At 40.0% G+C, this 12,201-nt stretch overlaps 1 protein-coding gene across 1 annotated transcript in view; it reads right to left on the bottom strand.

Moving 5' to 3' along the window:
- LOC144227355 (fatty acid desaturase 2-like protein FADS2B) overlaps positions 1-11,982 on the bottom strand; it is a 31,324-nt gene extending 19,342 nt beyond the window's left edge. The window contains exons 1-2 of the mRNA XM_077759000.1: positions 11,656-11,982; positions 2,780-2,890 (exon numbers count right to left, since the gene is read on the bottom strand). Of these exons, the coding sequence (XP_077615126.1) occupies positions 2,780-2,890; positions 11,656-11,982 (438 nt within the window). The remainder of the gene's footprint in view (positions 1-2,779; positions 2,891-11,655) is intronic.
- Positions 11,983-12,201: the final 219 nt, after the last annotated feature.

The following is a 12,201-nucleotide window of genomic DNA, read 5'->3' as shown; positions in this document are numbered from 1 at the left end:
GTCTTCTAACTATTTTCTAGCTCAGAATTAGAGGGTTTTTTGGGGGGGAGTTTGAGGATGGTTATTGTGTCTAACAGTTGCCTTTTAAACCATCAGTATTATTTCAGGTATTGATTGATGGATCTCCAATTATACTTTGGGGAACTGTGTTGTCTATATGGATCTGTGTTACAGTAGTAAGTGGTTCAGTTTACACAGAATCTTCTACATCAACAGCAGCTCAGTATGTGCAAAGGGCCCTTTCATTAAAGATGATGAACATAGAAAAATGCAGTTCACTTGGATTAGATCAAAGGATGACTTTCTTGTGAGCTGATTGATGGACCCCTAGAAACAGGGCAGGATTTCTGTTGGCATTAGTATGTATCTGCTGATATGTGTTGCAGGAGTGGGAGTTTCCTGGTCCTGTGTTTGTGTAACATGAATATGTGCGTGTGGATGCATGAGCAAGGCTAGTATTGGTTTACAAGCTTGCCAGTAAGACTATAGAGGCAGTGCAAGAGCTGAAAAGAAATACCTCTTTGCTTAATGACTAATGAATGGGTTAGAAACCAGGGCAGTTCACATAATGAAATATGTCAGAGTATAAGAAAGAGAGCAGGATTTGTTCAGATACATGAAAGGAAGAAATTTTCAGTATAAAAAGAAAACATATGCACATAAATCTAGAATAAAAAAATTTCATTTCAAAATTCACTGATTCACCTTTTAAGAGATCTGTTTCCTGGGGTCGTCTCTCAAGACCCCATCAACTTTGGAACTTTGGTGGCCATGGATAACTTTAAGAGGCCATCTCTAGAGTGCCTGCCAACCTGGTCATCCTTTCCAACTCATTTACTGTACAGAGTAAGGGGATAGCAAGCTCAGAAGAGCACTGGTCTGAAATCATCAGCAAGTAGGTGATAGAGGCAGGAATTCAAGTTATGCTCTGACACAAGTGTTGTGCTCATACTGATTGTTTATACACATATATCTGAGTATATATGTATTATTTTAGATGCGCGCACACACATCTCAGTATCTACATAGACGTACTAAAGAAAATTTTTGGCAGAACTTTTCCCCCCATAAACCAATATTCTTTCAGATAACTAATGGTTGTCTTATAGTTCTTAACCATAAGTGGATGTTCTTTTCCTTAAAGAACATTTTAGGAAAACCAATTAAGCTTTCATCAGATTATAGAACCTCCTGCTTTAAATGATGGGGACATATCTGGAGGTCTGTCAATTGCTGGTGCCACGAGTGAGTTCATGATGATAGTATCTACATTCTATTAACCATTTACTATCTTCTAGACACTGTTCTAAGCCCCTTAAGTGCTTTTAACTCTTTCCATAATCCTCCAATATCTCGTAGGAAGTTGGTGCTACTGTTGTTGCTGTTTTAGAGAGAGAAACTGAGCAATGGGGACGTTAGGGGACTGGCCTAAATCCATACAACCTGTGGCAAGGCTGGGCTGTGAATCTAAGCTGTGTGCTCTCAGAGAGCCCTCATTGCCAAATACAGGGCTGTGTTTCCTGACACATAGCTGTGCAGGATGCACAGACCTGAGGCGTGAGCCTAAGTGTTTGTCTGAGGTCTACACAAAATCAGTTATGTGTCTTCAGAATCTACCTCTTCCCCAGTGAGTTTGTTTCCTCATTTCCTGAAGCAGAAGTATAATCCTTATTCTATCCTCCTTACAGTGATATATAGATCAATATTTGGTAAAAGCTATTTCAGAAGAATTGCACAGAATGTAAGCAGTTTTAAGGAAACAACTTTCAGGGGTGCCCGGGTGGCTTAGTTGGTTAAGCGTCCGACTTTCGCTTAGGTCATGATCTCGCAGTTTGTGGGTTCGAGCCCCGCGTCGGGCTCTGTGCTGACTGCCAGCTCAGAGCCTGGAGCCTGTTTCAGTCTGTGACTCCCTCTCTCTCTGACCCTCCCCTGCTCATGCTGTCTCTCTCTCTCTCCCCCCTAGAAATAAATAAAAATATTTTTTTAAAAAAAGAAAACAAATTTCAAAAAAAAAAAAAAGAAATGCTCAGTATTAGTCAAAATCCCTTTAAGCATTATGTAAAATCATTCTAGTGAATGTCTAACCTTACAAAAACCCTGTCCTCTGGAAGCCAGTACTTCAGGTAGCCAAAGTATTAGAGAAAGAAAGAGTGGCACCCTTCCTTGGGAATGCCTGAGGGATTGGGGCCAGAAAGAAGTGACTTGGAATCCAGGTTCCCTGATACACCAGCTATGGGACCTACAGAAAGTAATTTATTTTCCCTGGACTATAATTTCACCAAATGTAAAAAGGGCTGTTGTTAGGATATATTCACAACTTTCATTTAATATCTATTTATGGAGTCCCTACTACATGTCTGATCCTGTGCAGGTGATTCTTGAGGACACAGAGATAATATACATATTAGCTGCTTTCATGGAACTTTAACAGTGAATATAGTCACAGACTTCAAACAGTTCTAAGCAGTAACTGGACAAAAATTGTATCTGGTAGTTGCCTGGCATAAAGGAGGTACTTAGAGACACAGAGCTTCTGTGTGCTGTGGGACCAGACAACTCATTCCTTCTTACACAGAGGTTTAATGGTTCTGAATGTCTAAGGAGGATGACATTGTTTGGTAATTTGTAGAAACTACTCATTTATGCTATTACAGGCTCACCCAGACATGATGGTGAGTTTCTCACAAAAAAGGATAAATACTTGGATATGTCAGGAAATGATCAACTGGCCTTTGTCCCCATCCTTCCACATGTTTTTGGATCCTGAGACCCCACTCACACTTTTGTTTCTCTCCTGGCTGGGTTCTTCTGGGGCAAGCTCTCCAATGAGAAGTGGTTTAAGGTACAATTTTACAAAGTCAAGGTCCAGGTGCATGGCTCTGAATACATCCTGTAAATCACAGAGAATTATTAGAGGCTTAGGAGACACATGCTTATCTACAGAAGAGCTCCCTTCCTTACCTCATCCTGTGCCCATCTTGGGAATCAGCAGACTCTAGGATTTCTTCTAACTCCAGGTTGATGCTTCAAGTTGAATAATCAAAATTACCCTTGTAAATACTCTATGAAAACCTCATGCTGGAGATCCACCTACTTGATGCACTGCTTCATTAGACAAGCCCACCACAGCCAGGATATTCTTGAGCATTGGAAAAGGTCACTGTTTACTTTATTGAGCACCCAAAGAATTCATTTCCTTGAGTTCATGAGCCATGGTGAATCTTTCAAACCCAACATCAGGCTTGGTGGAAGTTGCTCACACAGCAGCACGCAGCAACCATCACGCTAAACAGATTAGAGGGAAGGAGAATTCTCCAAGAGGTAGATCTCAGCCTTTCTGCTATTGCAGATTTGTGAACAGGAGTAATCAAAAATGAGGAAATACAACCAATATTATAACTTGAATATGTGGAAGCAATACATATGACTTTAAAGCACTGGTGTTCCATAGTACTAAGACAATGGACATTGGAGTGGTTTTCCTGCACCTAAATTCTGGTTTCTACTTAATAGCTATGGAATTGTGGACAAGTTTCTTGAACTTGTCTGTGCTTCTATTTTCTCTAACATAAAGATGATAGTAATAGCCAAGCAATTCATAAAATTTTTGTAGGGATTAATCAAGTCAACATATTAGCCATCTTTCTTGCATATATACTTCAACTGCTAAAAACTTACTACCTGCGTACTCTTCAATATAGCAACTCAAAGACTTTCTTCATATTCTCTAAAACCTAATGTGGTATGATCTGAATTGTTTTAGTGAATATGATGAATCTCCCATCTTCAAAGTGTAAAGGAACTTTGGAAAAATCTAAGAACTAAATAGAATCTTGCTTTATAAGAAGATGTTTATATAGGGGCACCTGGGTGGCTCAGTGGGTTAAGCGTCCGACTTCGGCTCAGGTCATGACCTCATGGTTCGTGGGTTCGAGCCCTGCATCGGGCTCTGTGCTGACATCTCGGAGCCTGGAGCCTGTTTCAGATTTTGTGTCTCCCTCTCTCTGACCCTCCCCTGCTCATACTGTCTGTCTCTCTCTGAAATAAATAAAACAGTAAAAAAAAAGATGTTTATATAATGAATAAGATTAATTAGAAGGGTGCAGTATCAACTCTTTAGACTTCTCCTAACAATCTCTATGTTCAATGATGTAAAAAGGATTTTGTATTTGCTAGAACCAGTCCAGTCTCTACTGTCCATTCTGCTTCTGCATACTTCCTCTGACCCCCTTGGAAAATTCTGCACTATATAATTTCAAAGGTGTTTCTTAACTGTCACATTCTGCAAGTCTACAACATAGTTTCCTGAGCCAGGAAGAGAGCCATAACAGTGATTTAGAAGGGAATTAAAGTATTTCAGAATGATTCATATTGGCAAATCATATTCTACTTGTTAAAGAGCAGATTAGGATGAAATACTTTCTGATGGATTAAGATAAGAGTGTAGAAGAAAGGGAAGCCACTGAAATTTTGTTTTACTCTGAGCAGTCTTGCAGAGTCTTGAAACAGTGTGTTGACAGTAACCTTCTGAGTTCATTGTTTTTTCTGATTCCCAGCAAGATTTGCAGGCAAAACTGTGATAACAGATCCTAAACAGAGTTTTCCAGCATAGTAGGCATTGCCCTGCTATGTGGACCTCTTCATTGTACTGATGAGCAGTCTTAGATATTCGATGTAAAAGAATTTCCTAGTAAAGTCTGGATATTGTAGAAGTAGTGAAATCCTCTTTTTGAAGACCTGTAAAAACAGGCTATATTAACACTCTTGGGCAAGTGTATTCTTGATGAAGGAAGGAGAGTGGGTAAAATGAAAGGAAGAGGGGATAGTTCTAACGTCTGTTGAGCATATCCTGCATATCCTTTCCTGGGCCAATTCATAACCATCACCTTGGATCTATGAGATTCCACTGTTTCTGCTGTAAAGATAAAGATACCAAGTCTCAGAGGAGACAAACGTCTTGTTCAAAATGCCACAATAAATAGGTTGATACTAAAGCCCGGATTTGAACTGAAACCTATGTGATTTTAAAGCCATGAAGCTATAAAGATTTATTTCACTCATAACATGTATAATTCCTTTTCTGAAAGGCCTCTTAAGAGAGAAGTGATGCCAGATTGTTTGGATGATGCTAAAATCAGTATGTATCTGCTGGGCAGATAGTAATGATGTCTCTCCGCAGTAGGTCTTAATAGCCTGAATCACTTTGCCTCTGGCTCCAACCGACCTCTCCAGGCTTACCTTTAACCATTACCCTTCAGGAACCATCTTGTCCACCAGACCTGACCTCTCCCCATTCAATAAACGTTCCATGCCTATTTATTGTTCTGAAGCTTTGTACATTCTGTTTCCTTTGTCTTGACCACCTTCCTCCGTTTTCTTTCTATAAAAACTCCTCCTCACCTTTCAAGATTCAGATTAAAAATTGCCTCCCCATAACTCAGGAAAGTTATTTACTCTTTCCTCTGGGCTCCTCTAGCTTCTATAGCCTTTCAAATTATATTGTAATGAAGCTGTGTACTTGCCCCTTCTCTGCTGGTCTTTTTGTGTTTCTTTGTAAAATGTAGTATAATATTCATATAGCATTATTTTGGCTTCAAGTGTACAGCAGAATGATTTGATATTTGTATGTATTGCAAAATAATCACCGCAATGAGTCTGGTTAACATCTGTCACCTTACATGGTTACCACAATTTCTCTCTCTCTCTCTCTTTTACATTTTTGAGTGTTTTATTTATTTCTGAGAGAGAGAGAGAGAGAGAGAGAGAGAGGGAGAGAGAGACAGCGTGAGCATGGGAGGGTCAGAGAGAGAGGGAGACACAGAAGCTGAAACAGGCTCAAGGCTCTGAGCCGGCTGTCAGCACAGAGCCTGACGCGGGGCTCGAACCCATGACATGACATCATGACCTGAGCTGAAGTCATATGCCTAACCGACTGAGCTACCCAGGCGCCCCCATATTTTTTTTCTTTTGTGATGAGAACTTTTAAGATTTCATCTTTCAACAATTTTCAAATATGCAGTTCAGTATTATTAACTATAGTCACCATGCTGTACATTATAGCCTCATGACTTACTTATTGTAACTGGAGGTTTGTACTTTTGAACTCCTTCACCCTTTTCTCCTCCCACATACCTCTTGCCTCTGGTAGCTACCAATCCATTTTCTGTATGTATGAGCTTGGTTTTTTGTTTACTTTTTTAGGTTCCACATGTAAGTGACATCATATGACATTTGTCTTTCTCTGTCTGACATATTTCACTTAGCATGATGCCTTCTGGGTCCATCCATGTTGGGGAAAATGGCAAGATTTCATTCCTTTTAATGGATGAATTGTATTCCTCTGTGTGTGTGTGTGTGTGTGTGTGTGTGTGTGTGTGTGTTGTGTCACATTTTCTTTATCCATTCATCTGTAGTTTTGTAGCATGTAGTGAAATCCAGCTTTGTTCTTTCCCAAGATTGCTAATTGTTGCTTTGACTATTTGGGGTCTTCTATGCTTCCATATAAAGTTTAGGATTGTTTATTCTATTTCTATGAAAAATGCCATTGGAATTCTGACAAGTATTGCACTGAACCTGTAGATTGTTTAGGATAGTATGGGCATTTTTACAATCTTAATTATTCCAACCCATAAGCATAGAACGTCTTTCCATTTATTTATATATTCCTCAGTTTCTTTCATTTATGTCTTGTATCTTTCAGTATGTGGGTCTTTCACCTTCTGGGATAAATTTATTCCTAGGTATTTAAGAATTTTTGAAGGCTAAGGCCATGTGTTGTTGATTAAATTATGCCTACTGTCTCACTCTTCCTGGAATATGGCATATTATCAGTGGATGCCTGGTGAATACGGAAAGGAAGAATGAAGAGGATATAGAATGAAGAATGAAGAGAATATAGGATTTCTCCAACAAGGAAAAAGTTAGAAACATTCAAATATGTTGAGTTCAGAGGATACAGGTCTTAAGAACCAGCATATCTTCCCTACCCAATATCTCCCATTTTTACCTGGCAGCCTTTTGGTTACCTTCTCAACCAAAATCCTGCTTAATCTACCCATAAATTTGTCCCAACACTCATCCAAAACTGATTATTTATAAAACGATATCAACACAGGAAAGATTATTACTTCGCTTTCACAAATAGCTTAGAAATCCTGCTAACTCTTTGCTGTTATTCAATGGGAGATGGAGAGATGTGCTTTATTGTAAAAGTGTGATCCCCACAGGAAGAGAAAATTATGGAAAGTCCTTCTGACTAACCCTGCCTTTACAACTTAGGTACTGTTGAGAGGCTGTGCCTTTCACAAAGACACCTAGACAGGAGGGTGTGTATGGGCTGAAATCCAGCAAGCATTCCGTTTGCCAAATCTTGTGCTACAACCACTGAAGGAGTGTGCCTTCCTAGTTCGCATTAAGGCACAGTGCAGGGTAGTGAGGAAGGCTGCTTTATATTGGGCAAATTACTTATTTCTCAAGCCTCAGTTTTTCTTCTAAATATGGATAGTAATGGCACCCACTCTGCCCAATGGGTTTATTAACTCTCCCATTCATTTATTCAGTCCTTCTAAAACCTTACTGAGGATCTAGCCTAGTGGCTAAGAGCTGGGGCTTTGGAAATCAGACCAAATAAATAAATCAATAAATGATTGCTTTTTAACATTAACATTAGTTTGCCTGGGGTGGGTTGAAACTTCCCAAATTCAGGAAAGAAAACACCAATGGTGAATGTGTACACACAAATGTGTACAGAATCACAAAACAAGATAATTGGAACATGGATTTCTATTTACTCACCTCAGAAAAGTTCACCAGAGTAGTCAACACCCAACCGCATATCCATTCCCACATCATTGAGTAATTTCTCTTATGCTTACCCTTCTCAAGTCTCATATGCTCCAAGGCAAAGGCTAGAACAAATCTCCTCATATTCTGGGTAGTGCATGAGTTGTGAATAGGTCAGTTTGTTAGGAGAATACCGTCTTTGCCCTTTATTTGGGAGAAAACCTTTTCAGAATAGAAAAGTTGAAGTTACCCAGGTTCCCCTTCACCCATAGGAATAAGCAGAGGGCTATTTTTACACAGCAACTCATTTTATTGTTTGAGAACTTTCATTATTTCAAAGCTTTTCCCTATACCAAAATTTTTTCTGAGATACTTTCTGCTGAGCTCCAGCCCCAATTCTCTCTTTCTCTCTGATCTCCCTCCCAAACCTGCTCATCCTCCTGGCTTCCCTGTTCTGTATAGCCACTCCGTTCTGATATAGCCACTCCGTTCCCTATGTCACATATGCACAAGTCAGCCAGATTATTTCTCCCTGATTACTCAACCAATCACTTACTACATCTTATAAATTATGTCTCCTACACATCCTTGGCAGCCACCCCCTCTTTTTCATTCCTGTGGTCAATGCGTTGTTCAGATCTTTAACATATTCCCTGGGCTTCCTCCTTAGTTTTGGCTGACTCTTCAGTTCAACCTTCACTTAGGTGCCAGACTGGTCTTTCTGAAAGAAAGCATTTCCTCATGGCCCATATTTACCCGTTAGCACCTCAACACCCCTCTCTCTCTTCTACTCTCCACTTCTCTCTACTTCTCCACCTATTTTCCACTACTCCACTACTCCATTACTCTACCCTCCCTTCTTTCTACTTCTCCACCTAATTTCTACTTTAGTCATTGTTCCACTGAGGACCAGATTATTTAAGAAATGTTGACAACCCAGAGAAGATGCAACTACTATTACTGATTATTACTTTCATCACCAACACCTTAGAAATCCTGGTTGGTTTTGCTGTGATGATTGGGGGTGAGGAGAGATGATGACTAGAGAAGTGTCATTATGTGTCATGGAAGAGGAAGACGGAGACATGGCTCAGATTTCAACACCTTTTCTCTCCTTCCCCTTTCTGTTTTCTCTTTCTCTCCTGTCACTTCATCCTCTCTTCCTCATGCCTTGATAGTCATTGACACTAACTGAGCACTTACTAGGTGCCAATATTGTCCTAAAAAGAAAGTGGCAAAGCTGGGATGCCCATTCTGGCTGGGTGTTTACTCCTAATGGGAATCTTATTTTCACTCCACCTCTGCGCACATCCTCTCTTCTTCCTGCCCTTGCTTTGCTTCCATTGGCTCCATGCCATCCTTTTGGAATGGCATATAGCTCTCCTATCTTCCACATGGTAGTCCTTCAAATAGCTGGATAGACTTTTCTTTATTTCCTCTAAGTTTTTTCATTCTTTCCCTGTCATATTGACCTTTGACCCTCATGAGAAAGAACTTGAGTTTCTCAGTGTCCTACTTAGAGTGTGGTGTCCAAAGATCAGAAATGAGTTGACCAGGACACGGGATATTTAACTTACTTTCTTTGTTCTGGACATGCTGCTCATGTATATGCATCACAAGATTGCATTTATTCCTTTCATGTCCCGGAACATATTATTGCCTTACATGAAACTTGTGGCCAAATATTTTTTCATTTGCATGTCTTGTCCTCAAATGCTTTGTCGTCCTCATTTAATAATTGCAAAACAGCCCATCATATGGATAAATTGATAACTATATAATCAGTTATTCTTGGGCTTACAGTTTGTTTCTGGCTTTTCCCCAACAAACTCTCATCAGATTAAAAGACTGGGTCCAGACTGTAATGCTTAGCACTCAGTCATTAGTTTTAAATCATATCATGGGAAATAACAGGGGCTGATGTACCAATTTTGTTTTATGGAATCTTTTCTTTGGAGAGAATTAGAACTCATCTCAGAAGAACTAAGGAATAATAAAACTAAAGCACTATCATCTTTTCAGTTTCTAATCAGTCCCAAACACCATACGTACTACTGACTTTCACAAGGCTAAGAGGAAAGTATTATTATCCCCACTTTCTGGATAAAAGAGCCGAGGCTTCAAGAGTTTCAGCACCCTCCTCAAGACAGTCTTAGCAAGTGGTAGAGCTTCGGCACAAATCAGGCCTTTTCATTCCCAAGCCTGTACTCTTAATCTTATGCTGGGCCTTTAACAAGCATTTTAGAAAGGCTGACTACATGAATGAGTGAATTAATGATCCTGTGGGAAAGACTATCATTATTACCCTTTCATAAGGAGGGTGGAAGCTTGAAGGAGAGTTTCCATGTAAATAAAAGAGCAGTGCTCTCGTCTGGGCTGGTGCAGCCATAGGTTGAAGGCCAGCTTACAGAGACTATACTTTTCTTAGGTCCACAGTTGCCTTTCAGGGCACACCCTGCAAACACCTCTTAGGCTGTAGAGTAAGCCTCTGATTGTAGGTCCCTTCTGTTCTGCCCTCCTTCACTAGAGAGCATGATGCTTCTCCACCATGGGTCCCTCTGTTCCCAATCAGATGACACCAAATATAATCAAGATTTCTAAGCTGGAGGTAAACAGGAAATAATAATCACACCTCTGAGGCTATGGATGCCAGTGAGATAAATCATAATAGTTAAAATTTAATGAAACTTTATTAAGTGCTTGGCATTGTGCTAAACACTTTGCAAGCATTAGTCCCATTTACCATAAACCAGTTAGATTGGTAAGGTCATGTCCATTTTGCTAACGATGAAGCAGAGGCTGTGAGCATTTCAACAACTTTCCCACGTTCACTATCCAGTTGCTAGCCAAGGCTCCTCAGATTCTGAGTAGTTATGGAGTTTTACATTTGTCAGAACTCTTCTGAAGCCTCTCATTCTTCTTGAGCCATCTTCCTTTGCACAAATCTTTTCTCTGAACATTTTTGGATTTACTTACATAAAGTCTAGGGTACATGGTTGAATATGCTCAAGATTTTCATCTTTATGATATGAATTTCAAGGTGGCATGGATATTTTCTCCTAAAGTCCTGATGGTTTTTATTTTATTAATTAATTACTACTTGTTGGCTAGAATTGGATATGGAGTCATGTTTTTTTCCTAACTTCTTAGAGATAAACGTCATCAGAAAGTTAGATTTATCAGCTCAGCTGTCTCAAGCTGAGTGAGTTTATCAGTTATTTCCAAGGTGTTTGATGACCTGCATCTTTGCCAACACATCGTCTGAGCTGATTCTGTGATTTGGATTAGAAAAGCACTATCCTTAATTGTAGGTTTGTATTATTGTTATTAATAACATTTTGATGCCTATCAGATGAATTTCTCTCTTTCTTTTACACACCCCATTTATAAGAATCTGAAAATTTCTAGTTGGACATAGACATTATTTTTCCCAAAATGTTCTGACCCACTTGTAACTTCTTTCTTAAAAGAGAGTGACAGATGGAAACCACACTTGTGGTGAGCATGACATAGTGTATAGAGTTGTTGAATCACTATATTGTACACCTGAAACTAATGAAATATTGTGTCAACTCTACTAAACTAGAAAACAAACAGTGACTCCAATTCAAAACAAAACACCAAGACAAAACAAAACTCAAAATACACAAACAGTATCCACTGTCAGCATCTGAGCCCATCCCAAAGTTGGAGCTAGGCCTTGAGGCTTATTTGGTTTCAGGTTCTTGCTGGATAGGAATCCTGAAGAATTGGTCTGGGAGGAAAAGAGCAATTGTGGAGTTTGAGCACGTACTCAAAATGCTTTTGGGAAGAGAGCCAAGTCCCAGCCACCCACCAGCTGGAAGAGAGCAGGCAGAGCTTTGAGTTCCTTACCGTGGCGTCTTCCCCAGCATAGTGGTTGAGGATTCGTCTCCCCCCTGGATGCCTGTTGGCCCAGCTAGTAACGTCGTAGACCTTGCGATTGATCACCAACCATTGATCAGTCTCTTGATTGTGTTTCTGGATCTCCTGCCAGCTGTACACGTTGAGACTTTTTCTGGGCATGCCACACTTCCCATTTGCCTCCTGCTTTACGGAGACTTCATCTCTCCCATTTGCCACTGGTTTCCCATTGGCTTGATACTTCTTACCCAGATATTGCTGACCCTCTTCCAGAAGGCTCCCAATTCCTATATGCTTGTCTTCAAGCTTCATTGTCATTATACCTCTTTGATTTCTGGGTTGACTCCTGAAATTTCTAATCTTTGCCTCTGATTAGACCATAAAAAAGACACTTTTCCTTCCTTCTTATTGTGCTGCAGTGTGATGCCTGCACAGAAACTTTTTAGCCTAGTTATCTCTTCACAAACCTGACAGTGAGCTCATCCCCAGCCTCACACTTCTCCGTCTGTCCTGATCTTCTCTGCCATGATAGAGGCT

This window comes from Crocuta crocuta, unplaced genomic scaffold (assembly GCF_008692635.1).
Source record: "Crocuta crocuta isolate KB4526 unplaced genomic scaffold, BGI_CrCroc_1.0 scaffold982, whole genome shotgun sequence".
Lineage (NCBI taxonomy): Eukaryota > Metazoa > Chordata > Mammalia > Carnivora > Hyaenidae > Crocuta > Crocuta crocuta.
Note: the sequence above shows the minus strand (reverse complement) of the source record. Positions and strands in the feature narration are given on the sequence as shown.